Here is a 26,949-nt window from a genome sequence, read left to right on the forward strand (position 1 = left end):
GTGGGCATGGTGTGTGGATGGAGTCTTTGGGATTTTGGCTGCCAAATAAAGACTTTATTGTTGTCATTCCTCCTCTCCCAAGCTCCCTCCCTCCCTTCCCTCCTCCCTTCTTCCCTCCTCCCTTCCTCCCTCCCTTCCTCTTCCCCTCCCTACTTACAATCAGCCTGGCCCTCCCCTAACCTAACCTCCCTACCCCAATAGGATCTGGTGGAGGAAGAGTCAGGCAAACACAAGCACGCACACACCACTGGGAGACCAGAGCTTCTGGCTGGCTCTCTGCTGCCACAGCGCCACTGAGGGTGGGGGGAGCAGAGGCAGTCTCGCCTTGCCGGAGATAAACCCAAGCTGAGAGGAGAGGCAGGTGGTTCAGGTAAGCCGTCTGGAGGAGGAAGGCTCCGGCCTCCAGCCAGCCCCTTCCCTCCCCATCCACGCCAGGCTACTGCTCTAGGCTCTGTCCTCGCCTGCCTTCCTTCCTTCTACCCCTCCTTCCTGTCCTCTACCAGATTTTTCTCCTTTCAGAGGAGCTCAAATCAGTCTTCCTCATTTCGTCTCCACCTTCTTCCCTCTCTTCATCATTCTGCACCCATGTATTGGCTTGTTGCAAAAGTTAAACTTTCTTGGTACGGTTGTGTACTGTAGCCCAGAGCTATGCTGCACCCAGTGTGTCTACAGATCGGGTTCCCAAGGAAACTCCACTCTAGAACCCACTCTGCGCACCTTTGATGCTTTGTCACACACTGTCCCGGGCACACACATGTGCCTCTCAGATGCTGCACTTCCACTTCGCATGCACACGCACGGATGCACACACAGTGTGAAGGCGTCCTGTCCATTCACCTCCGTTCTGACGGCATTTGACATGCAGAGCTAGAGCACACAGCGACAAGACCCTGGCAGGAAAACACGCAGGCACGCGCGCACACAGCGCCTAAGAGAGAAGAGCAAGTGTGTCCTCCCCCCGAGCTGGCAGAGCCAAAGAAACCATGTGTCCCAAGCGCAGGCAGAGCCGGAACAGGATGAGCAGCAGCAGGGGCTGGAAAGAGTTCTTCATTCTTTAGAACTTAATTGGGTAGAGGAGAGAAAAAAGCAGCTTTCTAACCTGCACGGTGTATTCCCAGTAGCTCTGACTTTCTCTGCCTCGCTACTCTATCCCACTTTTCTTTTGGAAAGAGAGAGAAGAAAGCAACCCTACTCCAAAGCCTCAGAGGTACTAATTCCCAGCACTGGGGGTATTCATGTCTGTTTTCAGCAGGCAGCCAGAAAAGAATTCTCTTTAAAGCCACTTCAACATAATCCCACACTGGCAAGGGCTTCCTATGAGAGACGAAAAAAGACGTAGTTCCTTTATCAGTCAAGGGAGGGGAAAGCTGAAGTGGGAAACTGAAATTTTTAAATAGGGTGGACCTTCTCCGTTTGCCCAGCTCATTCCTCTTCGATTATGCAGAGTGTTCTCCCAAGGCAAGAAGGGCATAGCCTAGGAGAGGGTCTCCAAGTACGGTTGGTCTTCGAAATCGCCTGGGTGCAGGGGAGGGTGAGAGGTGCTCACCAGAAATACAGACAGCTGGACCCTTTGCTTTAGACCCACGGGATCAAGACGCAAGAATCTGCTATTGTTTCAGGATGTGAGAGGCAGCAAGGATTTGGGAGTCTGAACCAGAGACCTGAGGGACACATGTGTAGGACTGAAGAGGCCAGGATTCTGGCAGCGTTAGCTGGGCAGACAGGCTGTGTGGCTTCCCGGACAAGGACTGTCTGAGGGAGCAGCCTCAGAGTGTCTCCAGTGGGCCACCCTCTTTTGCAGAGTAGAAGCAAGCACCTGAAGGAACAGGGAAGACCTTCAGTGAGCTCTCCCCTTCTCTTCTCCTTGTAAAAACTGGCAGCTGTGTAATGAGGGAACATTGCAGAAAGCAATTTCCCCCAAGGTAGCTCCAAAGAGCTTAGGCTTCCTCCTACCTGCTAATCCGCCTGCCTGGGCCCCCAGGGGCCCTGTGCAGGGCTCCTCCCCACCCCTTTTAGGTCCCCTGCTCCTGCCCAGTAGCTGCCTGCTCTGGCGGGCCTGCACAGAGGATGGCCGAACCGCAGGGTCTGCACTGCCCCTTCACCTCCCCGGGAGCAGCCCCACCTCTTGGGCCTCTGGGGGAAGCTGGAAGGGACAGGTACCCAAGGTTGGGAGGGGACGTCCCGAGTCACAGTGGACTCCACAGCCAGCTGAGGACAGCAGCCTGCGGTGTCCCTGGCCAGCATCCCCGCAGCTGCTGCAGAAAGGCTCAGGGACGGGAACGGGCGTCAGTGAGGGGGAGGGACAGAGCGAACATTCCTCAAATGGCTGGAGGCATCTATAGCTTCTCTAATTATTTCATTCTGAGACCTAAGTGTGGTCTCACAGGCCTGAAAGGGGAGGAGCTTGCTCTGTGTAGGAGAGTTGGTGGGAATCCAAGTAAACATCTCCAAGGATCGGCATTCTGTGGAGGGAACGGCTGTCCTCTGGCCAAGCTGAAGAGAAAGAGACCCCATTACTTTGAAATAATGTCAATAATAGCTTAACATTCACCAAGCACTTGCTTTTTGCACATTTACTCACTTAACCTTCAAAATAATCGGATAAAAGTGTGTTAGTATGCCCATTTTACAGATGAGGAAACTGAAGCTTAGTAGAGGTAAGAGATTTCTCAAGAGTACCCAGCCAAACAGCTGAAGAGTTGCAGGGTTGAGACCCACATCTATAAGCACTCAACACATCAGACAGATTCTTGTAGGCTTTCTTCACGGGGTGGAAAAGCTACAGGATTGAGGCAGAGAGGACATAGTGAGGAGCCATAATGAGAGGACAAGAGCCATCCCACCCTAAATTGTTCCCCTTGCCTTTAGAATGGAAAACTTGCTCTTCTGGACTTAGTGGCCTGAGGCCAAAAGACATTGTGTTTACATGTCGCCTTGTGGTAGACACTGGGGAGACAGATGGCTTCTCCATTAGAGCGTTAGATTTATTTTTAGCTGTTTTTGATCTGTAGCACATTTTAAAGTTGCTTATCACGTTTTCTTCTGAAAATAACCCGATAAGGAACAGAGGGACAGGGAAGATTTCTTTATCTGTGTTTTGCAGGTAAGGGAAGTGAGGCTGAGGACAGGGTCGCGTCACTATAGGCAGTGGTGGCTGGGCGGGGACCCCACACCCTCTGTCTAGTTTTCACAGTGATGCTGTCTTCACCTTTGCCCCAGTCAGCCTTACTCCCATCCTGCTTTCACTCCCCAAGAAAGGGACAGTGAGTCGGCAACTTGCTGAATTCACCATGCATCCATGTTATCCCCTTCCTTACCTCAGAACCCCACAACGCCCACTTGGAGGCCTTGGAAGAGTCTAAGGCAGCTGCGGTGGGCCTGCCTCACTCCTCTGTTAACAGCTGGGCAGAGACGACCCGATTCTCCTGGCTTTCAACTCCCGTGTGGGCTTCAGGAAGACACAGAGAATAGAATGGCTTTCAGAAGTCTGAGTTTAGGACAGAAAGAAGGAAACCAAAAAAGAGGGTCATCCCAGCATCCATGGGCACGGCTCTGGCAGGGGCAGCCCCATTCCAACGGTAGGGTCACTAGCTGGGTGAAGCCAAGGAGGCTCACGGGTAATGAGCTGGACGTGAAATCTGACAAGAACACCAGGAAGTACTGTGGAGTCATCTTTCTTTAACCCAAGGAGACACACCCAGCCTCACTCTCAGCTCAACCCCAACCCCGGGCTCTCTCCATACAAAGCCAATTACCCTATGATTTGGTAAACCCATGTGGGCCTCATCCCCACCCTGCCCTGAGGAATCGTTGCAAGAGTCCTGGGAGTATGAACCTTAAATGAATGAATTTATGAGCTAAACAGGGACAGGGCTTTCTCACTTTAAAAATCAGAGTCTCTTGAGAGGATACGTTCTTTCGCAAACAAATAAATGAATAAATGAAACCCCTGCCATTTGCAGAGGTTTTATGCTCTATGACATGCCTTCATGTGGATGATCCCATTTGATCCTCACACAGTTGAGGACCCTGGGCCTGAGCAGGTGGGTCAGAGCCAGGACTCAAGCCTAAGTCTCTAATACTTGAGGTTGAAATTTGAATTTAAAACTCTCTTAGAAAATCTTCTCAAATGGGAGAGTGAATTTTGGGTTGGTTAAAGCGATTGCTTTCCCCTCACAAATGAGCAGCTTTTGGAGAACAGGTGTCGGTGAATGGGGTTACAGGAGGTCAGTGGTTATAGGCGGCCCAGATGCATCCATTGATCAAGCAGTGAGCTCAGCCCAGCAGAAGGTGGGGAGGTGTGCTTGCAAAGGCGTAAGAAATGTAAAAATCACACACACTTAGAATCCCGCCTGAGGGAGCTTTTGACTGGACAGAAGGCTCTGGAAGACAGGAACACATGCAGGCGTGACTTTGGGCTGTGTGGGAGACACAATGGCTCCCTTTGGAGTCCAGGGACTTCTCGTCTGTCGCAAACTCTGGCTTGGGGACTTAGACAGTGGGACAGCACAGCCTCCATCAGGAAGGAGCACTGTCCCACGAGAAAAGCCTGAGAAACGAGCACTGCTTCCTCAAGGAAGGAGCATGCGCGCGCCGCAGAAAGGTTCAGCCCCAGGGCTAAGAGCAGGGGAATTCAACAGACCTAGTTTCTCCAAGGAACAGGCCCAGGAGCTTCTCCTCGAGAACCTTCTCAGCTCTGAAAGGACTGTGGCCAGCCCCCAGAGGTCTGGAGCATAGACAGGTCAGAGGGCCAGTGGGGAGATAAGGGAAGTTCCCGAAGGGCCTGGCACAGGAGGTGGCAGCAAGGGCGGCCTGTGTTCACGGGGATGGCAGGGGTGGGAGGCATGCCCGTCGGGTGAGGCTGTGACTAACCCACGGCTCTGACGCGCCTGAGCCGAGTGCTGCCCGGGCCCCGCGTCACCGGGAAGCGCCTCGTGCCAGGGCCGGCTGCCGCTCCGCATGGGCGTGACTTGCCCACTCAGGGCCCAGGGTAAATGCTCCTGCTGACCAAGGCAGTGAAAGGGACGGGGCTCCGCCCCGCTGGGAAGCCTGCCCGGGGCTTCTCACTGCACAAGAGACCTCTTGCTTATTGTCAGTCTCCCAGCTGGTCAGGAAGTAAAAAGTGCCAAAGCAAAAAAATTCAAGGTCACAAAAACTGGGGCTTTTAAAAATGTTAGGTTTTAGCACACGAATGTAACCCTTTCAGTTCAGTCACTCAGTCGTGTCCGACTCTTTGCGACCCCATGAATCGCAGCACGTCAGGCCTCCCTGTCCATCACCAACTCCCAGAGTTCACTCAGACTCATGGCCATCGAGTCGGTGATGCCATCCAGCCATCTCATCCTCGGTCGTCCCCTTCTCCTCCTGCCCCCAATCCCTCCCAGCATCAGAGTCTTTTCCAATGAGTCAACTCTTCACATGAGGTAGCCAAAGTACTGGAGTTTCAGCTTTAGCATCAGTCCTTCCAAATAAATCCCAGGGCTGATCTCCTTCAGAATGTACTGGTTGGATCTCCTTGCAGTCCAAGGGACTCTCAGGAGTCTTCTCCAACACCACAGTTCAAAAGCATCAATTCTTCGGCGCTCAGCTTTCTTCACAGTCCAACTCTCACATCCATACATGACCACAGGAAAAACCATAGCCTTGACTAGACGGACCTTTGTTGGGAAAGTAATGTCTCTGCTTTTGAATATGCTATCTAGGTTGGTCATAACTTTTCTTCCCCGTTTAAAATCTCTGTGCAATACTGTTGTGCTATTTTCAAGAAAATTACAGAACTTGTAACATTTTCACTGATAGTTCACCAATTACAAGTGGTGTGGGGCCTGGCAACAAGACTCAGGTTTAGTTTTCCAATGAGTGTCTTTTCAGCTCAGCCTTTTTGGTGTATCCCCAAGATTGTTACGTGCGCATCTGGAGATAAAGCCAAGAGTCTAACTGCAGCGTCCTCTGTGATAGGAGGCCAGGGGAAATGGCCCCCTGGGCCCCCTTGGAGAGGTCTGCCTGGGAAGAGGCTACCTTAGAAGAAGGAGGAGACGGAGCAGAAGCTGCAGGCAGCCTCCTCTCCCTTCCCTCCGCTCTGTCTCCCTTCTGCTCCTCCCCTTCCACACTCTCTACCCCATGAGGACCCACGCACGCACACCGAGGAGGGGCGTGTGTGTTTGCTCGTGTGTGTGGCACAGGGAGACGAGTGTCTGTGGGAGCGTGTGTGGGCTGGGTGTCCAGGGCAGGTGTGCAACAGGTGTAGGTAGACTCCGTTGCCCCTCCAGGGTGAGCCCTGCCCTCATCCATGTTTCTTGTCCCACTCAGCTCCTTCCAAGTAACAGACTCAGGCTAAACATCTGGTGAGGGGCTTCTACTGAGCTAGCTTTGAACAAAGCTAGCAGGAAGCCAGTACTGGGTCACACAGGAAAGAACCTAGCTGATGTGGGCTCCAAAGAAAGCGAGGGAAGCCTGGTGCAGAGGCAGCGATCACAGGGTCTCGACGCAGCTGAGGATACACTCCAGCCCCCTCTCTCTCAAGAACTCCAAGAAACCTGCATCTCCAAAGTGTCCCAGGCTCTAAGAAGGGGAGGGGCAGACCACCGCAAGTCGTGAAGAAGCAGCAAAGAGGGCCATTGGAAGCAACGTGGAAACAGAGATCCCGGAGGAGACCAGAGGGGCTGTCACAGGGACCTTGGGAGGGGAAAGGACAGGTAACCCGACAAGCTAGGGCAGGGGGTCTGAGAGAAATGCCAGTTATTGTCTGCAGCCTTGGGTCTACCAGTTTCCTCAGCTTAATTTGACTCAGACCACATGGCCCTATCTGAAGCAGCATCAGAACCAATGGGAAGGGCAACCCCAGAGCATCCTTCAGCAACCTGTTCCACTATGTCTTTGAGGTGGGCGGAAGTTCTTCTTTATATCCCACCCGATATCATCAACTCCAATGCATATGGGAAGCAGCAATGCCAGATCAGAAGAAATGAAAGTGGTTTCCCTGCAGCTTTTTAAAAAACTGAAACATAGTTGATGTACAATATTATCTAAGTTACAGGTGTACAATACAGTGGTTTACAATATTTAAAGGTTACACTCCATTTATAGTTATTATAAAATATTGGCTATATTTCCCATGTTGTACGATAGCTTATTTTATACACAATAGTCTATACCTCTTAATCCCCTATCCCTATGTTGCCCCTCTCCACTAGTAACCACTGGCTCTCTATACCTATGAATCTGCTTCTTTTTGTTTTTTTTTTTAATATTCACTAGTTTGTTGTAGTCCCCACAGCTTTCAGTTGCTTCCTTGTTTATTTCCCCAGGAGCCTCCACATCTGGGGAGAAATTCTTGGTGTGTGTCCTGCTGGCAAAGACCAGCGTTCTCTAAGCTGAGCCCTGGGGAGGAGGGGCGAGCGGGGGCAGACGCAAGGGGACCGCACCACTTCCTTCCCAAGAGCTCGCAGAGCCCACGGAGACGTGGGGCTTTGTCCTGGGTCTGCTGTTATATAGCTTCCTGGCCTTAACAAGCTACTACTCCCCTCCAGGACTCAATTTTTATAAATAGTTGAGTCTGGACTTTGTGAATTTCAAAACACTTTTAGCAATGCTACTTTTTTTTTTTTTTTTTCAAATGAGTGCTTCAGCTAACCTTTAATATATGTAGCAGATTTTAAAACCACAGAGTTCCTCATGTTGGACAGGGGTCCCCCAGGGCCATCCCCTTGGCCTCTCTCCCTCAGGAGGACTCCACTGAAATGGGGCATGGTTTGAAAACCGCTGAGTTATGGAACCAGTAAGGACCCTTCCAGATGTAATACCCCAGGACTCTATGGCTCACATATCCTAACATTCTTCCTATAAAGGGAGAGATGATTTTCTCATGCTGCAAACCAGGACTCTGAGGACTAGAGTGCTTAAGGGTATTCTCCAGGAAACCCTGGGACTCCTGATTCACAGCCCAGAGTGCACTCTGCCAAGACGGCTGACACTCTAGCACATCAGCACCTGGGCCTCTGGGAAAGGGAGCCAGACACTCAAACCCTTGCTGCCTTCTCACCGGCTGGATACAGGCAAGCAAGGAGATGCTTCCACAGGCCCTTGCCACGGCTCCCCCCAAGCCCATCCCGGCCAACTCCAGCTGCAAAGACACGTGCTCTTTTTACTGAGGCCCAGCAGGCTGATGACCCGCCGCCTTCCTCCCCACAGGTGCGTCGCCTGGATCATGAGGTCATCCCTCTGCTGGCTCCTCACACTTCTCCTCATCTTGGCCTCAGCGGCCCAAGGCCAGCCAACAAGACGACCGAGACCCAGACCGAGACCCCGGCCCAGACCCAGACTCAGGCCCACACCCAGCTTTCCGCAGCCCGATGAGCCAGCGGAGCCTACAGACCTGCCTCCCCCGCTGCCCCCAGGGCCCCCGTCGGTCTTTCCTGACTGTCCCCGGGAGTGCTACTGCCCCCCCGACTTCCCGTCCGCCCTCTACTGCGACAGCCGCAACCTCCGAAAGGTCCCTGTCATCCCGTCCCGCATCCATTACCTCTATCTCCAGAACAACTTCATCACGGAGCTCCCGGTGGAGTCCTTCAAGAACGCCACGGGCCTGAGGTGGGTCAACCTGGACAACAACCGGATTCGAAAGGTGGACCAGAGGGTGCTGGAGAAGCTCCCCAGCCTGGCGTTCCTCTACATGGAGAAGAACCAGCTGGAAGAGGTGCCCGCAGCCCTGCCCCGGAACTTGGAGCAGCTGAGGCTGAGCCAGAACCAGATCTCCAGGATCCCGCCCGGGGTCTTCAGCAAGCTGGAGAACCTCCTGCTGCTGGACCTGCAGCACAACAAGCTGAGTGACGGCGTCTTCAAGCCCGACACCTTCCAGGGCCTCAAGAACCTCATGCAGCTCAACCTGGCCCACAACACCTTGAGGAAGATGCCCCCCAAGGTGCCCTCCGCCATCCACCAGCTCTACCTGGACAGCAACAGAATCGAGGCCATCCCCAGCGGGTACTTCAAGGGCTTCCCCAACCTGGCCTTCATCCGCCTCAACTACAACCTGCTCTCGGACCGGGGCCTCCCCAAGAACTCGTTCAACATCTCCAACCTGCTGGTGTTGCACCTGTCACACAACAGGATCAGCAGCGTGCCCGCCATCAGCAACCGGCTGGAGCACCTGTACCTCAACAACAACAACATCGAGAGTGAGTGCGGGGACTGGGGCGGCGCAGGGGGTGGCCGGCTCCTCAGCACTTTCACGTGCGCCTCGTGCCTGAGCACACAGAAGCACCCAGTCTGGCACAGGTTTCAAACCTTGGTCTTTCCACTTGCAGCCCACATGACCTTCAAAGAATATCTGACCTCTCTGGGAAGTCTCCTCGTTTGTAAAGTGGCACAAAATGTTTATGAAGATTTACTAGTTTAGTATGGATAAAGTGCCCAGAATACCACGCTTGAGGGGTAACAGTTTTTCTACCTCCAGCCCTTCTCACCAGCCCCTGCTCCTTTGCCCTCCAGACCTGTAGGTAAGGGAGACATAAAATACAGTTCTGGACATTCTCCTAAAGAATAGTGACATTTAAATGCTGACTCTGGAATGTCCTGGAGAAGGCAATGACCCCACTCCAGTACTCTTGCCTGGAAAATCCCATGGGCAGAGGAGCCTGGTGGGCTGCAGACCATGGGATCGCAAAGAGTCAGACACAACTGAGCGACTTCACTTTCACTTTCATGCATTGGAGAAGGAAATGGCAACCCACTCCAGTGCTCTTGCGTGGAGAATCCCAGGGATGGGGGAGGCTGGTGGGCTGCCATCTATGGGGTAGCACAGAGTCGGACACAACTGAAGCAACTTAGCAGCAGCAGCAGCTGGAATGTCCTGGATCTGTCCACTGTAGCTGTGAGAAAACAGGCTTCTTCCCAGGCCTGAGCCTAGGTTTTAAGGAGTCTGTGAAACCATACAGAGAGGCAGAGGTGCTCCAGCCGGTTGCTGATGGCGGGCACGCTGCTGATCCTGTATATTATGAGTGGCTGGTGGTTTAGTCACTCAGTCGTGTCCGACTCTTTGTGGCCCCGTGGACTGTAGCCTGCCAGGCTCCTCTGTCCATGGGATTTTCCAGCAAGAATGGTGGAGTGGGTTGCCGCTTACTTCTCCAGGGGATCTTCTCCACCAGGGATCGAACCTGGGTCTCCTGCATCGCAGGCAAATTCTTTTACCAATTGAGACACCAGGGGAGCCCCACACTAAGATCATACAGCTGGAAAAGACGTGGCAGTCAGGAGAATATGGTGCTTTCTGAATCTATCTAGAAGGCTGAAAGATTTGGTCATAAAAGTCAGGACACTCAATGCAGAATTTGCCTAAGCTACATTTACGGGGTCCTGGGCTTTGGATAAAGATTGTAGGTCAGAAAAGAGACTGGAAGTGACAGTTTTGCCTGATCAAAAACATCAGATCTGAGTAAAGCATCAGCTGCTGCTGCTGCTAGGTCACTTTAGTCGTGTCCAACTCTGTGCGACCCCATAGACGGCAGCCCTCCAGGCTCCCCCGTCCCTGGGACTCTCCAGGCAAGAACACTGGAGTGGGTTGCCATTTCCTTCTCCAATGCATGAAAATGAAAAGTCAAAGTGAAGTCGCTCAGTCGTGTTCGACTCTTAGCAACCCCATGAACTGCAGCCCACTAGGCTCCTCCGTCCATGGGATTTTCCAGGCAAGAGTACTAGAGTGGGGTGCCATCGCCTCCTCCGCAGAACAACTTAAAAACAAAAGCGAGAATATTCTGTGGCCCCTGGACAAGATCAGGCTACATCCACAAGACGAATGCAGCAGCTGTGGGAATGCAGACCAAGGAGAAAGAAGCACTCCTAACATGATATTAGGAATCCTTAGCTTTCAAGCCAAAGGATGAGAGGGAGGTTTTTGAATTTCTATAATCTCGAAACAAGTGGATGATAGAACAGGCTTATTCACTCATCTGAGATAATTACACAAAGGTAGGGGAAGTCTTCTTAAATCTTGCAAGAAAGAAATTCAGGAAAAGGCAAAACTGTCTAATTTTACCCTGTAGGTAGCAAACTGATGGAACACATTACTCCCATGAGGCTGTATAGGCCAAAAATCTAGACAGAAAGGATACCTTGATTAATAAATGGTTGACAAGTTTCTACCAGATTGTGGACAAAAACAGGCTGTGGCGGGAGGGGGCGGTGATCCAGCCTTCTGAGGTTGAAGACAGAAAGATTCCACCCACTCTCACCATTTCACAGATTTCAGAACAGCACATCGGGGGGTAAAGTTCAAAATCACAAAGGTCATAGGAAGAAAATTCATCTATGTCAGGGCTCTTTCTGCTGCTCCAACGCTGAAGAGAAAAGAAAGCGGAGAGAGGGAAGAGGAGGACGGAGATGAAAAGCAACCAACCACCACCCACAGAAGCTAAAAGAAGCAAGGCTTGGGAGGATAGAAAGCTTCATTTAGAAGAGGGCATACCAAAAAGGTGAAGGGGAAAATGGAAACTCTGCTTCCACTTGAAAACCTACCTCCATTTGCCCATCTCTTCCCTTTCTTGCTCCCTTTCCCCAGAGTCAGTCATCACTCCAGAATCAACAGCTCCATCACGTCCTGGGGCCCCGTGCCCCTCCCTGGCGCCCTTTCTCTTCCTGTCATCCCTAGTTCAGTTAACCTAGCCATCCTCTGCCCACCCTCAAGCCTCACATCCCGTTTACAGGAGAACCTCCAGGGTAATCCATCCACTGCGGGCTTCAGATCTTGCTTCCCTCCACTGTTCCTCCACATGCAGCCAGATTCATCTTTCTACAGCATAAACCTGATCGTAGGGCCCTTCCAGATTTAGCCCCCACCCCCACCCACCCCCCCGCTGGACACCAGTTCATGTATCCCACTGTCCCTCTCATAACAGCAGTCCTGCTCAGTGACATTCCTCAGACTAGAAACCAGAGATCCCATCCTTAGTGAAACATCTGAAAGTCTCCTATAACTGGTGGCCACAACGGGAGCCTCTTCAGTTTACTCTGCTTAGTACACCACGTTGTACTATTTATTGGTTCCAAACTCTGCCATGAGCTTTTTGCCCCCCACAACATCATTCAAATAGGTCACAGCATCAGAACACCATTCCCAGGTCTCCACACGTTAATCCTGTCTTTGAAGGGTCAGCTCAAAGTTCACTTTCTTCTTGACTCTCTAGAGTGAGTTTTCAATAACAATTGTTGACCAGTTCCAATTTAGTTCCTTTCACAAACGGGTAAACCAGCCTGGAGGTTAGGGCCAGTCACTCAAGGTCGCATGTTCCCGAGAACTGCTGAGCCCACCCCCTGCCCACCTCTCCTGCTGACTTCTCCCTTTCTTTCTCCGCAGAAATCAATGGGACCCAAATTTGCCCCAACAATCTAGTCGCCTTCCATGACTTCTCCTCGGATCTGGAGCACGTGCCGCACCTCCGCTACCTTCGGCTGGATGGGAACTACCTGAAGCCGCCCATCCCGCTGGACCTCATGATGTGCTTCCGCCTGCTGCAGTCCGTGGTCATCTAGGCCTCCTGCGCCCCTGGAGCTCCTCCGGCCACACTGAATGTGGAGGCCCAGGCGCCCGTGCCCACAGTTTGCTCTGTCTCCTTTTCTTGCTCCCAGCTCTGCCCTCCTTATCCCACCTTCCCGAGTCAGGGACAAGCCACATACTCTGCTGTCACTGCAGCTTCTAGAACAAGATTTCCAAAGGCTTGATTTGGTCCACCCAGTTCAAAGACACCCACTGTGCACCCCAACTTCTGGTCCCAGAAGCACAGGTGTGTGTCTAAAGACATCCCACTCTCTTCCCTCATCACCCCTGGGTTAGCCTGGGCCATGGACTGAAATCTGGTTCTCGTCCTGGCCAAAGCAAGCAGAGCATGGTCAGGGGCAGCCTAGACATGAAGTTTGGAAAGTCCTTCTGGAAACTCCTCTATTGTGGGCAGCTCTGACCCAAACAGACTGAGGAACTCAGGTCTCCTGGGTCAAGGATCCCATCTTCCAAAACTGCTGCTGCCGTGCCCCATTCACGGGCACCAGATGGGCACCTGCCCTCTGCCAGCCTGGATTCTGGAAAGGAGGTGCAAGGGAACGGCTGAAGAAGGGCGCAGGCTCAGAGAGGGGCACAGGGACCCGCTGGTCCTTCATAGGGTGAGACGGGCCCCTTCTCGGCACGCAGCCTCCTGGCTAAGCCTCTGTGCCAACAGTAACAGCAGGGAGGAGCATTCCAGGAGGAGAGTGCCCCAAACACCCAGGAGCCAGCCAGTGGGAGAGGCTGGGGGTCAGAGCCCAGGATGGCCCGGGTGGGTGTGGATGGCTGCTTGGCCGCTGGACCAGAGGCCCAACACCTGAGGAGCAGCAACACGGGGAGGGTACAGAGCCAGAAACCCTGCCCTGCCATGCGCTCTCTGCCCTCCCCTTGCTGGGGAGCGGCTCCTGAGAAACTGCTCGAGAAGGGGCGGAGAGCCAGAGATCTCCCAGAGCCCTCTTCTGCTTGTGCAGCGGCCTCCCCTCTCAGCCAGGCACAGCACTGACATCTGGTGGCTGATACTGCCCACAGCTGGCCCCTGTGTCCTCCTCATCTTTCTGGGGTGATTTGCCAAGGTCAGGAGTTGGCCTCAAGTTCCCACTTGAAAAGCTGTGGGTGACACGCATGGTCTCTGTCCTCTGGGGTCTATCGGGCACGCAGGTATAGAGGCACCAAGATAGGGGGATGTGGTTCCCATATGAGTGAACCCAAGAGGGAAACGTCAGGAACCCAGAAGAGAATGTGGCTTGTTCCCCTCTGCCCTCTCACCTTGCGGGTCCCTTCTGCTCTCTGCTTTCAGGCGGTAGGCTAAGGAGGTGGCTACAGTGCCCTCCAGGGACCCTCTGGAGCTCACGTTCCCTATGCAGCTCCACCCTCTAGACCAGCACGAGTCCTAAATATTATCTCCTTCCTTTGCAATAATTTATTCCCTGTATAGACTGTCCTTCCCCCAAAGTTCTCACACACACTGCCCCCCAATCTGGCACAGGGGAGCAGTGTGTGAAAGGCCTCTAAAGGAGCCCGAGTCCCCCAGAGCCGACTGACCTTCATCTCCCCTTTCCTCCCTCTAGTGGGTGGAGATGCCCCCCTACAGCCCCCAAGTGAATGTTGGTGGGACTGGGCAGGGTGTGCCCTAGAGATGAGTGGGACTCAGTGCCCACTCTCAAGTTAGGGTGAGAAAAGTTCCAGAGATGTTTAAGAAACTGGATTAAGCTAGCTCCCCAACTTCAAGAAATCTCCATTTTCTTCTAATTTTCCTCTTTTGCTAATTTACAGAAAACAGGCCCGTTTCAAGTTCCTCCCCATGTTCCCATTCAACTGCTTCAGTCTTTGCAGCTGCAGCTGGTTTTTCCAAAGCTCTTGCTTAAAGTCAAGATAGACTGTAGCCAAGGTGCTACGGCTTGGATAAGCCCCCTTGTGTATCTTACTCCCACCTTGCACCGTCAGCCCCTCTGGTAATGAGCACAGCGCCTAGGACTCCTCAGGGAGGAGGGGTCACTCCCCTGCTCCTGCAAACCTGAACTGTCTTCTTTCAACAGCAACAAAATCACCATCATCCCAGTGCCCTGTCTAGAGTATGCCGGCTTCCTCTATAGCTCCCTGCAGCTGTAAACCAGAGGAAATTGAGTTGGCCGCATAGTTCCCCCCACCACATACACATAATGCGCCGGTTTCCCCTGGATTTAAGGAGGCCGCCTCCTCCATGTACAACTTCATTCTCTCAGTGCTGTTGGCATAGGCACATACAGGTGTGTAAGTAGGTGTGTACGCGTGCCCTGTACCTACATCTATCCTTTCTTGAAGATCATGACAACTTTGTGAAACAACTTTCCCATTCCATCATGCTTCACAGCAGAGAAAATAAAGTGATATGAAAAATATCCTGCTTGAATTTGACAATGTAAACAGGTGAGGATAGTACCTCAAGTTCATCTTGCCACCCTCTCCCCCTGCCTCCAACCTTACTACCTCTGAGAAGACTGGTAGAGATAGGATCCTATTCCTAAGAATCTCTAGGGAAATGATTCTAAAACCTTTTCTTGGTGAACTTCCCCCATTCCTAAAGTCAGATAAAAAAATCTGGCAGCTACATGTGAAGCCCCAAACTCCAAGTTCTTTTCAACCCACAGATACTACTAGATGGTTGAGGGTCTCCCAAATGCTCAGTACTGAGACAGATACAGAAAGACACAAACCAGACTCCATTCCTAACCAGACAAAACGTACAGACTAGTTGAGGACCGGTAGTGTAAGATGCATAGAACAATGTGGCATACCGAGCGCAGTAAGCGAAGGGCCAACCACTTCATCTGGAATGGTCTATAGGCCGTGCAGATATGCACAGAGGGGCAAGATCAGGATGCCCTGGAATCTCTCTTCAGGTGGAAGGTTTCTTTCAGAACGAACCTGGTAATCCCCCCGGACTACACCACCTTCTTTTGGATAAAAAGCTGCCGGATACTGTCCCACTCCTTTTTCCTTGCCTCCTAAATTTCTGCCTCAGTTCAATTCAGAAAGTGTTCAGTGTATATCAACCATGTGCAAGGTTTCCAGCTAAGAATTCAAGGACAGGTAATATATACCCCCTTGCCCTTGAGGAATTCATAAAGGGAAAGTCCGTGAATTAGTAATTGCGTGTCTTAAGTGTCTGCAATGATGCTGAGTACAAAAAGCATTGTGGAGAAAGTCTCTCCTTCTGCCTGGGAGAAACCAGAATGGTTCCTATCATTTGCTCTGGATCTTAAGATTTGAATCAGATTTTGCCAGGTGGGAGAAGAAGGAAAAAGCACATAAGCAGGAAAGAAGGGAACCAGCTTGAGAAAAAGATCGAAGACATGGAGTCTACCGTGTGTGTGTGTGTGTGTGTGTGTGTGTGTGTGTGTCTGAGAGAAGAAGAGGAATGATTTGCAGTCATGGATTTATGTGGCTACAAGCCCCCAGCAGGAAATAGACCCCTGCTGTCCAAAGAGCAGGGGAGTTCCTGAAACTTCCACCTCTGCCTCTCTCTCTCCCCTCTGTGCCCACGAACAGGGAAGCAATGGGGTCACCCTGCCCCAGACCTCTGTCCCCAGGGCCTGCCACCTCCTCTCCATCATCACGCCTCCTGCTCCTCCTAATGAGGCTCGGATTAGAGCGGCTCTCCAGGGCTGAGCTGCCTGGGACAACAGGACGGCTAGACGGTTCCCACGCAGATCACACACACGCACACCGTGGGCCCTCACACACACACGCACACCATGGGCCCTCACACACATGCACACACACACATACCACGGGCCCTCACACATACACACACACCGTGGGCCCTCACACACATGCACGCACACACACACCACGGGCCCTCACACACATGCACACACACGCACACCATGGGCCCTCACACACATGCATGCACACACATACCACAGGCCCTCACACATACACACACGCACACCATGGGCCCTCACACACAGGCACACACACACACGTACCACGGGCCCTCACACACACACACACACCATGGACCCTCCCTGAAATCCATGGCAACCAGACAGCGTGTCGGGTGTGTTTGTGAAGCCGAGAGTAGAAAGGGTTGAGGGTCTAGAACTTGAAGCCTGAATCAGAAGCGGCTCAGCCGGGCCGGGGGAGCAGGGAACCGGCGCGTGCGCGGCGGGACCACAGGCGGCGAGAGCGGGCGCAGGGCTGGGGCCGCAGCCGCAGGCCCGGGAGCAGACGTGCTGGGGTGCGGCCCAGGGGAGCGGGGGCAGACTGCGGGGCAGAGGAAGGAGCGGCCGCACCGCTTTCTTCTCAGGGAACAAGCGGTGCGGCGGTGGAGCGGCGACGCCCGGCTGACTGGAGTGGGCCCGGGGATCTGAACGCGGAGCCTCGGCTGTGGAGAAGGTTGAGGACCGCCCACCGCATGCGCCGCCCGCTTCCCGGGCTTCTCCCTGGCTCCAGGGCCATCTCTCCACCAGCAGAGCCCTCCGTGTCTCTCCTCGTGCGGGGGGCTGCCGGGGGATCGGGAACAGGTTTTGCTCTGGAGACAAGGTTCCTGGGCTGGGAAAGCCTCTCCATTCCAGCTGGTGCCCAGGAACACTGCAAGCCAGGCTCTGGCCCTTGGGCCAGGATATTAGCTCTGCCCCTCAGGTCTTGTGCCAGGGCAGAGATGAGTTCTGCCAGGGCCATCTGTTCTGAGGGCACAGAGATGTATGGCCTCGGGACTTCTAGGGTGAGGCAAAGAAGGCAGCTGCTGCTGCTGCTAAGTCGCTTCAGTCGTGTCTGACTCTGCGACCCCATAGACCGCAGCCCACCATGCTCCTCTGTCCCTGGGATTCTCCAGGCAAGAATACTAGAATGGGTTGCCATTTCCTTTTCCCAAAGAAGGCAGGGGTCATATGAATTAAGGATTTAGGACCTGAGGCTGGCTCTGTGTGATCTTGGGCAAGTCACCTCTCTTTGCTGGGCCTCTGATTCTCCACCTGTACTACAAAAGATTTGGATTAAATGATCCTAAAATTATTACTTTGCCAACAAAGGTCTGTCTAGTCAAGGCTATGGTTTTTCCTGTGGTCATGTATGGATGTGAGAGTTGGACTGTGAAGAAAGCTGAGGGCCGAAGAATTGATGCTTTTGAACTGTGATGTTGGAGAAGACTCCTGAGAGTCCCTCGGACTGCAAGGAGATCCAACCAGTCCATCCTAAATGAGATCAGTCCTGGGTGTTCATTGGAGGGACTGATGCTGAGGCTGAAACTCCAATATTTTGGCCACCTCATGCAAAGAGTTGACTCATTGGAAAAGACCCTGATGCTGGGAGGGATTGCGGGCAGGAGGAGAAGGGGATGACCGAGGATGAGATGGCTGGATGGCATCACCGACTCGATGGACATGAGTTTGAGTGTACTCTGGGAGTTGGTGATGGACAGGGAGGCCTGGCGTGCTGTGATTCATGGGGTCACAAAGAGTTGGACACGACTGAGCAACTGAACTGAACTGAACTGAATGATTAATTAATGATCCTGAGACCCATGCAGCTGGGGTTTAGTAGTACGTGGTTAGTGGGAGGAAGCAGAGAGGAGGAGCATCATCTAAGAACCTGGGCAAACCATGTATACAGGCCGGCAGAATCGGGAGGAGGGTGTCTGAGCTCCTTCCCACCACCTTCAGCAGGGACTTGCCAAAGGCACCAGGGAAAGAAGAGTCTCTCCCAAGAAGTGCGTCTTTGGTAAGGACCCCAGAGTGGGGAGATTCTCCTCAGATACCTGAGGACCCCACACGATGCTTTCTGGTGTTTATGATCAGGAAATGCTTTTCTGAGGCCCATTCTTGTAGGTCCGGAGAGTTTCCTGTATCTTCCTCTCCATCATTGTCAGAGAGCTTGAAGCTCTCTTTCAAATTCTACTGCACCCCCTGTTCATCTCCTTTTTGAATCTCTCTCCCTGTGGTGATTTTTGTGCACTTATAGTTCCCTATTAGAGGTCCAGGTGGCAGGTAGTGGTGCTGGTCAGCGTACCTCAGGTGAGCCTCTTTAAATCTTTAGATTCCATCTCTGAAACCAGAGCCGCGCCACTCTCAGGCTGAAGAAAGCGGGAAAGGCGAGCTCCATCCCTCCACAAAGCCCCACGGCTGCCTTCTCTTCTTGGAGAGCGCAGGATCTGAGGGGTGGGTGTCCCCTGCAGGGTGGTAGCCACCTGCCCTCTCAAAGAGAGTGGGCCAGAAAAAGAGACAGACGGCAGACAGAGAGAGGAAAGGGAGGTGGGAGGTGGGAGGGGTCCGTGCGGGCCTGGGAAGGGAGGGCTGGGGGCAGGGAGAGAGAGAGTCTTTCCAACCAAGCAGAGGGGTGGTGTGAGGGACCCGCTGAGGAAAGGGGAGAAGAAACGGCTGGACGGCTGGACGTCGGGAAAGAGAGAAGTCATTGGCTTGACTCGCTCCCCGCCCTCCCCAGGCAACCTTCTACCCAGGCCCCTCAGAGGGTCATAACTTCCCCGGCAGAATTCCTGCCTCTCTGGAAGCTGTGAGGCTCCATTTGGAACCCAGAGTCTACAGAGTAAGACTTTGATATTTTGTGGGCTTTGATATTTTGCTGTGCAAGCGAGGGCGAGTGCAGGTGGAGGGGAGCACCGGGTGCAGCGGGGTGGGGTATTGGCGTTGAGGTTGGAGGGTGGCAGTAACTCATCTTAGGGCTTTCTTCTTTAAGATTTTTTTTGATTATATAATTTGGTTTGGAGTAATGTATGGGAGGTAAGTTGAAGAGACAGCTCTTGCTATGGATGGGAGCTTACCCCCATGCCCAGCTAAAATTAAGAAAGAGGGAAAGTGCTCACTTTAGCAGCATATATATATATATGCGCTACACACACACACACACACTTAATGTAATTATGACTGATTCAAGTTGTATGGCAGAAACCAACACAACATTGTAAAGCGATTATCATCTGATTAAAAAATAAAAAACAAAATAAAATTGGGGTGATACAGAAGATTAGCATGGTCCCTGCATAACATGCAGATTCATGAAGCATTCCATATTTTTTATAACTGAGTCACTTTGCTATACAGCAAAGATTGGCCCAACACTGTAAATGAGCTATACTTCAATTTTAAAAATTGAAGGGAAAATAAGAGAGTCTCCTAGAGACTCGTGCAGCTGACTTTGGGGAAAGATGCGTTAACAGAAATACACTAGGTACTTCACACCCATACAACACACATTCCCTGACCCATCTGTGCATATGTGGATGAACATGCATGAACATTTGAACTCATCTGTCCAGAGATACCTATGGAACTTTCTGGGTGTGTACAACCATACACAAAGAGTTCTTTTGTTTCTGTAATCTCTTCTTTCTAAAAAGCTGCATTCATAAATATATTTAAAAACTAACATTCTTTTCTGTCATCAGTTCTAACTAGAATCAATTTTTAAGCCTATGTTCCCTAAATGGATTAGGCACTCCTGGAACTAGGCTTGCCCTATTTATTTCTGTGCCCCCAGGAGACAAATCCGGGGCCTGGGACTGTTCAGATAGCTCATAAATATTTGTCAGGCAAAGGCACGAATGAATGAATGAATGATCTTCTCAAAAACCATAGGTTTCCTTAATGGTGAAGTTTCTCTAAATCTGCTGTAGTGGGTAATAGTTGTACTCTGAATGGGTGACTGTATAAGGGAGCACATCTGTGTCTGCCTAGTTAGCAGGGACTTATGTAGAAAAGGGAACACGCAGGAGTGTGTGTGTTGAGATGAGTAAATGAGATTTTGCCAGGTGCCTGCACATTCCTGCACGCGTGAATGAGTAGCAGTGTGTGGACGAGACTGAAGCGGGGCCCGACAGGAGACATCCCCTGAGATGCAGCCCCAGCGTGGAGGGAGCCTGCACTTGCAATGAAGACACTAAGTGTGACGAACAGCTTAAGGGTCTGCAAGCGTAGGGGTGGGAAGTGGGATGAGTTTGTGAGCTGTTCCCCCAGGACTGGAGCCTTAGTGATTCGGCTCCATTCTCATTCCATTCCCCACCCGCCAGGACCCCCATGAAGCTCCTGGCCTTACTGAGCCTTCTGATCCTGATGCTGCAGGAAGCAGGGACAGCATCTCTCTCAAAGGAGGAGAGGGGAGAAGAGCAGCCGTATGGCGAAGGCGATTCTTATGCCATTCTGCCTCTGGGGGACTATGTCCTGAGCCTGGACAACTACGAAGAGGTCATCGATCCAAGCAACTACGACGAACTCACAGCCTACGGGGACCAGCTCCCCCAGGTGAGCAGCAGACTCACTGCGTCCCCTGAAAGAAACTGGGAACCCGAGGCCTGGTCCCTCTCTACCTTGTAATCAGCTGTCTCAAGCCTCCATCTTTCTCTGGGAAGTGAAATTCTTATTCCTCCACAGGAAACTGTCACTTACATAATGCTAAGAAAGAAGACACGAAACTTCAAATTTGCAGCAGAAATTGTGAGCCTTCCCTTAGAAGTCACACATCCCTCCCGCCCTTGGCCTTCACGTGAGACCGTAAAGTGTATCTCACTGGAACATCAGCAGTGTCCTCACATTCTCCTAGCAAAAAGGAATGCCACAGCCTGTCCTAGACTGCCTTCAGTTCCAAAGTCCATTCCTCAGCCCTGCCTGCCTTCACAGGGGCTGAGGTGAAGACTGCGCTCATTTGCTGTGTGAGCCTAATCCCCAGGCAAGGGAAGGTCCCCGGTCAGGGGGTCTGGAGATGGATCCTAGCTCTCCCACCAGCTCGCCGGCCCCTGAGCTCAGGCCCTCCCCGTCTGGACCTCCGTTTCCACCTCTATAGCGTGATGAGAGACCAGATGCTCAGAAAGTCCTTGCTTGTCCCACTTTCTGCCTACCTTCCCCCATTCTCCACAGGGACTCTCTGTAAGCTTGGAATTGGTTGCTGAAGTTCCCAGACTACAAAGCGAGTTCCTCTCAGGCAAAAACTGACTTACTGTGTGCTGTGTCTCCAGGTTAAAGAGACCAGCCTGGTTTCTCTCACCAGGACACGCTTTACTCAGAGCACAGAGGCTGCAAGGACACTCCCTTCAAACCCCACGACGGCCAGGCCCCCGACACTAGGCCTGCTGGCTGCCCCGGCCAACCACGGTAAGTGCACAGGTACAGCCTCAGCAGCCACGGGCCACAGACTGGGTAGCCACGTCCGAGCCCCAGGGGTACCAAAGAGGAGAGTCGTCAGGGGTGGAGAGCAGAGGGCCAGGGAGGAAAGGGGAAACAGCCGCAGGGGTCGGGGGGTGGGGGGGCGGCGCGTGGGAAACAGAGGGAGAGGCTGACTGTTCCTGATGCTTCTGCCTGAGCGCACAATCTGGATGGAAGGCAAAGAAAGCAAGAACCCCCTGCGCCTAGCAAAGCCACCTACCTTAATTAATGGCATCGCTGGGGGAGCAGGTCGAGTGGTAATTAGATTAGAGATGATTTAAAACCTGTACAGAAGAATAAATAACTTTGTGGCTGTCATTTGGCATGGGGGCAAATGAAGAATTTATTTTGCTTTTCAGCTTGAATTCCCTCCCTAGCATCTTCTCCCCTGCTCCCTGAGGCCCTCCTGGAGACTCAGATGCTGGCATATCCATCAGTAGGGGGTTGCACTCTGCTGGGGGTCAGAACTGAGGCACAGGCGGATGCAGTTAATTCCAGAATTGCTTGTTCTCAGCTCCTATTCTTCTCTTGAGATGTTTGGCTTGAGTGGGTACAGGGTAATGAGGCATCATTAGAGAAAACACTTCAGACAGGAATATGTGACCTCCCAGGCTTAAAGGGCCTCAGCTGGACCTGCCATCCAAGGCCTGGGGATAAGCACACTGTCAGCTCATGGCTGGTGAGGAAAAGCTGGCTCTTAATCTCGAGTCTGTGTCACTACCATCAGAGTTCCTCCTCGAGCTGGACTAGCGGTGGTCTTTAGTAACCTGTGTCCTTCTCGGAGCGAGAGATGGAGACCGCCTACAGGATTCAATGAAACCGTCCCAACTCGTTAAAGCCAGTCTGAGCTCGGTGGCCTGGCCTAAGCCTCATGCCCACTGGTGAGCAACTGAGAAGAGGGGAGGGACGTTTCCCAACAGCAAACTGAGACGCTGATACCATAAGAAGGGGAAATGAATCCTAGACAGTCAGTGTCCACTCCACCTTGACTCCATCATGCTTCTGGGAGCCACCTAGAACCTAATTCCTCACCCACGAGGCAGGTAGTGGAGTCAGCAGCCATTGGCCATCACGCTGGCTTTGTATCATCTGCAGGGCACTTTTGGGGGCCAGAGAGAAGCCCCATGGAAAGCAGACTAACACATCCACCTCTGTGGTGGCACCGAAATGTCCTAGAAATACCCACATGGGCCTGGGTAAATCTACATAGGACCAGGGTCTGATGAAGGCACTAAGGGCTTAGATCGTGACGGTTATAACTGAGGGAGGCTCTGCTTCTCGCAGTCAGTGGCTGAGCGCCAGACCGGAGCGGCCAGCAGCACTTCCGGGGGCACTGTCACAGTCGTTCTGGGTGGCAACCCGAGGGACACAGGTGACCTCGGCTCAGACACGCCCTGGCCAGGGCCTTTGGTCCCAGAGGCTGAGGGAGTCTCACCGGTGTGTGGGTGGGTGGGAGTGTGTATATGTGTCTCCCATTGGTCCCAGAGGCTGAGGGAGTCTCACGGGGGTGTGTCGGGGGATCTCCCTGTGTCCTATTCTCCACCTGGACCAGGCCTGCCAACCTGTCTGATCTGTGTGTGCCTCGGTTCCTCTGTGTACTGTGATGACGCAGACCTGGAGAACATCCCTCCTCTTCCCCAGACGACTGCCTACTTATATGCTCGGTTCAACCGCATCAGCCACATTCGGGCTGGAGACTTCAAAGGGCTGAGTATGTAACATCCTGGCAAAGAAAAGAGTGGGTGGGCAGAGGGAACCCCTCGGTTCTTCCCCTTGCTGCTCAGCCACACCGAGCAGTCATTGGAGTGCCCCTCCTGTGTCGGCCCTTCCCTGTGGCTTTCAGTCTCTCCAGCTTGGAAATCACTAATTCCTGGCCTTGAAGGTTTTTCTATGGCAGAAGTGACCTGTTCTTGTTTTTGCTCCACAAAGCTATGGGAAGCTGAGGAGGAGAAGCTATGAGCAAGCCTATGTTTTCAGGCTGTCCCAGCAGCTGTAGCTCTCTGCCCTTCGGGCCTCTGAACAAAACCATGCTAACGCTGGTCTATAACCCAGATTCTACCGCTCATTGCTGACAGGCTTCCCAGGCCTCAGAGTTTTTGGGTTCTTTTGTTGGTTTGTATAAACTAACAGCTAGAAGAAGGACAGATCTAGGAATTCCTGCACCTGTTGGGTCTTGCCCTCAGAAGCCTTCTTCCAAGCCAATCCACACAGGACAGAACACTCCAGGGAAAGGTATCACGGAATCTGAGGACTTTCCCAGGTTTATCAAGTTCTTCCTTCTGGTTTGACCCTGGTGCAAGTGGAGTGCTGGCTCGCCTGCCCTGTGCTGAGACAGGAGAAGGGTGCGGCAGCTCCAGCAGGAGCAAGGGGAGATGGTGCGGCCTGTGTTCTGCTCTGCACCTCTTAGCAAAACTGAAGAGGATTGACCTCTCTGGCAATTCCATCTCCTCCATCGATGACAAGGCCCTCCGCCTGTTGCCTGCTCTGCGGGATCTGATCCTCCCTGAGAACAAGCTCGTGGCGCTGCCTGTGCTGCCCACCAGCATCGAGGTCCTGGATGTCCGCATGAATCGGCTCCAGAGCTCAGGGATACAGCCTGAAGCCTTCAGGGTGAGCCAAGGCCTTGCATCCCTGCCTACTGCATGCCGCCTGTGCCCACAACCACACACACATGCACCTGGCCCTCGTGGAATATCTCTGTCCCAACGCTGCTCTGGGGCATGAAAGTCAAATGTCATTTTCTTTTTTTTTAATCATTTGCTTTTAGTTGCATTTATTTTTTGTGGCATTTACTCCCAGGCCATCAGTTATTGTTTCTTCTGCTTATTCTGAAAGGATATCTTCTTGTTCTGTGCAGACGTCCTCTTCTGGTTTAGGAACAATCTGTTCTTCTCCAGTAAGGGTTATCTCAGCGTGGCAGGGGGAGCTCATGTCTGGGTTGACCCAAGTCCCGAGCTGCATGTTCGGGCTTTGTTCACGTGAGATGCTGAGTGGCCAGAGATCCAAGTCTTTCAGTGCAGCGTCACTCTCTGCATTCTGAGCACGTGCAGCAAAACTTCAGCACTTTTGGGGCCACCGAGCCTGCACCCAGCCCCACCCTTCGGCCTGGGCACACCGACCATGGTAACATTGGAAAGGCGGCGCCTACTGCTTCTGTAAAGTGCCATCTTTCAGGTACTTGGTGAGCTTTCAGGTATGCATACCCTTAGTGACCTGGGCAGTTTCACAAAAGTTCTTAAAGTGAACTAGAAGATTTCAGCCTCTTGATCTGCGTGATAGAGCTCCCCTCAGGCCACTCGCCAGAAAAGCCAAGCCCCATTTTCTTCATCTAAGCCACCAGCAACTCCCCCTCTCCCTCTGGGGGCCCCTGGCCTCTCGGGTGCCTTCTCTGCACCTGCTCACACCTCCCTGGGCATCAGTGTTCTCCACACACTCACCCTCTGCTCCCCAGAAACTTGGACTAACATGTGACTTGACTTGGCGTTGTACTCATTCCAGCTCTCACTCTGCATAGCTGTTTGTTTTCAGAACCCACCACTAACTGACCAACCTTTGTCCTTCTAGGAGCAATTTCTCAAGAGAGAGACAATCTGGTTGGTCCCTGGCTGGCCAGTTTCAATGGGAAGGGCTAAACGTATGCAGGGATATGGCCCCCGGGCTGCCCACTCAGCGGTCCAGGGAGCCTGGGGGCAGTCCCAGTGGGGGAGCGGAGAGAGCTGTGAGTGAGCCTGACTCCCAGCTGTCACGCTCACACGCACACTTTCTCCGTCATGCCTGTGGCCCTCCTTATGCTGGCCTGCGTATCTCCCAGCCGTGCTCTCCATATTTGGTCCACATTTAGCATCTGGGGACTTTTTGTCTTTTCTGGAGACTTTTCACTTGGGAAAGTCCCTTCTGATAGCAGGGATGTTGAAGCTGGGCCCGAATGTCCTGCCGGCCTGTTTCCCAGCCATCCTTGCCCCGTGCTTGCTCCTCCCGGCATCCCCCCGACACTGCTGAGCCCCTTCATGGCCCTCAGCTGCAGCAGCTGTTCCTCTGCATCCAGCGGGAGGAGATGAACCATCCCTGGAGCACCCAGCTCAGGACCCAGCACCTGGCTGAGGCCCAGGAGATGGGTCCAGGAGTGAAGGAATGGGGTCACATCAGCGCCCCTCACTCCTTGGGCCCCACAGAGCCCACCGGCCTCCCGCATCCTCTGCCCCCTCCCCAGGCACTGGAGAAGCTGCAGTTCCTCTACCTGGCCGATAACCTGCTGGACGCCATCCCCCGGGCCCTGCCCCTGAGCCTGCGCTCACTGCACCTGCAGGTGAGCGGCTTCCCGAGAACAGGGGTCTTGGATGGCACAGAAGGTGGAGGTCAGACTGCAGGGAGCGCCCTTCAGCAGTGGTGGGGCTCCGTCACTGAGAGCTCAGCGAGCACAGTTGGCACGTTTCACTCAGACCACTGTCTACCGCCTCCGTCTCATTCCTTCCCCTTCCTGCCCTTTAAAACACTTCCCCTGCACGTTCTTACCCATCTCACCCAGTGCTCACTCCCGCTCCCCTCCCCTCGCCCCCCTCTGTCCCCTCCTCCTCCCCGTGCCCCCGCTTTCTGGCCTCCTTCATTGTTTGTGGCCCCAGCCTTCTGGGCCTCGGTGTCTCCAGCTGCAGAGGGGAGGTGAGCTGGTGGGGCGAGGCCTGAGGGCAGACTCTCCAGGCAGAGGAGGGACACAGCGGTCGGTGTGTTCTCTGCAGAATAACATGATAGAGACCATGCAGAGGGACGCCTTCTGTGACGCCGAGGAGCACAGATACACCAGGAGGCAGCTGGAAGACATCCGCCTGGACGGCAACCCCATCAACCTGAGCCTCTTCCCCAGCGCGTACTTCTGCCTGCCTCGGCTCCCCACGGGCCGCTTTGTCTAAGTCTGCCCGCCCCCTAAACAGCAACCTTTCATCCAGGCGTTAGTCAGCCTCAAGATCCAGCGGCAGAAACCCACTGTTCCCCCTGCCTCAACACACACACACACATGCACACACGCGCACGCACACACATGCAGACATGTGCACACATGCACACACACGCACACACGTGTATGTGCACATACACACACATGCACGCACATATGCACGCACGCACATGCAGACGTGCACACGCACGCACGCACGTGTATGTGCACATGCACGCACGCGCACGCACGCACACACACGCACGCGCACACACGCACGCACACACTGAAATGTCCTCCAGGAGCCAGATTTACATTTCTCCATCCTCTTTCCTTAACACCTTATGGCTCCTGGATCCAAG

General features: G+C 53.1%; 2 protein-coding genes and 1 pseudogene across 2 annotated transcripts; all 3 read left to right on the plus strand.

Moving 5' to 3' along the window:
• The first annotated feature begins 218 nt into the window (after positions 1-218).
• On the plus strand, positions 219-14,894 carry PRELP (proline and arginine rich end leucine rich repeat protein). Its single transcript, XM_052653671.1, has 3 exons — positions 219-370; positions 8,191-9,176; positions 12,350-14,894. The coding sequence occupies exons 2-3, from the start codon at positions 8,207-8,209 to the stop codon at positions 12,523-12,525; spliced, it is 1,146 nt and encodes a 381-aa protein (XP_052509631.1). The 5' UTR covers positions 219-370; positions 8,191-8,206; the 3' UTR covers positions 12,526-14,894.
• Positions 14,895-19,443: 4,549 nt separating this feature from the next.
• On the plus strand, positions 19,444-19,540 carry LOC128061931 (uncharacterized; annotated as a pseudogene).
• Positions 19,541-20,538: 998 nt separating this feature from the next.
• OPTC (opticin) lies at positions 20,539-26,564 on the plus strand. Its single transcript, XM_052654177.1, has 6 exons — positions 20,539-20,763; positions 21,474-21,609; positions 23,213-23,371; positions 24,068-24,270; positions 25,871-25,966; positions 26,394-26,564. The coding sequence occupies exons 1-6, from the start codon at positions 20,539-20,541 to the stop codon at positions 26,562-26,564; spliced, it is 990 nt and encodes a 329-aa protein (XP_052510137.1).
• Positions 26,565-26,949: the final 385 nt, after the last annotated feature.

The sequence above is a fragment of the Budorcas taxicolor genome, chromosome 16, assembly GCF_023091745.1.
Source record: "Budorcas taxicolor isolate Tak-1 chromosome 16, Takin1.1, whole genome shotgun sequence".
NCBI lineage: Eukaryota > Metazoa > Chordata > Mammalia > Artiodactyla > Bovidae > Budorcas > Budorcas taxicolor.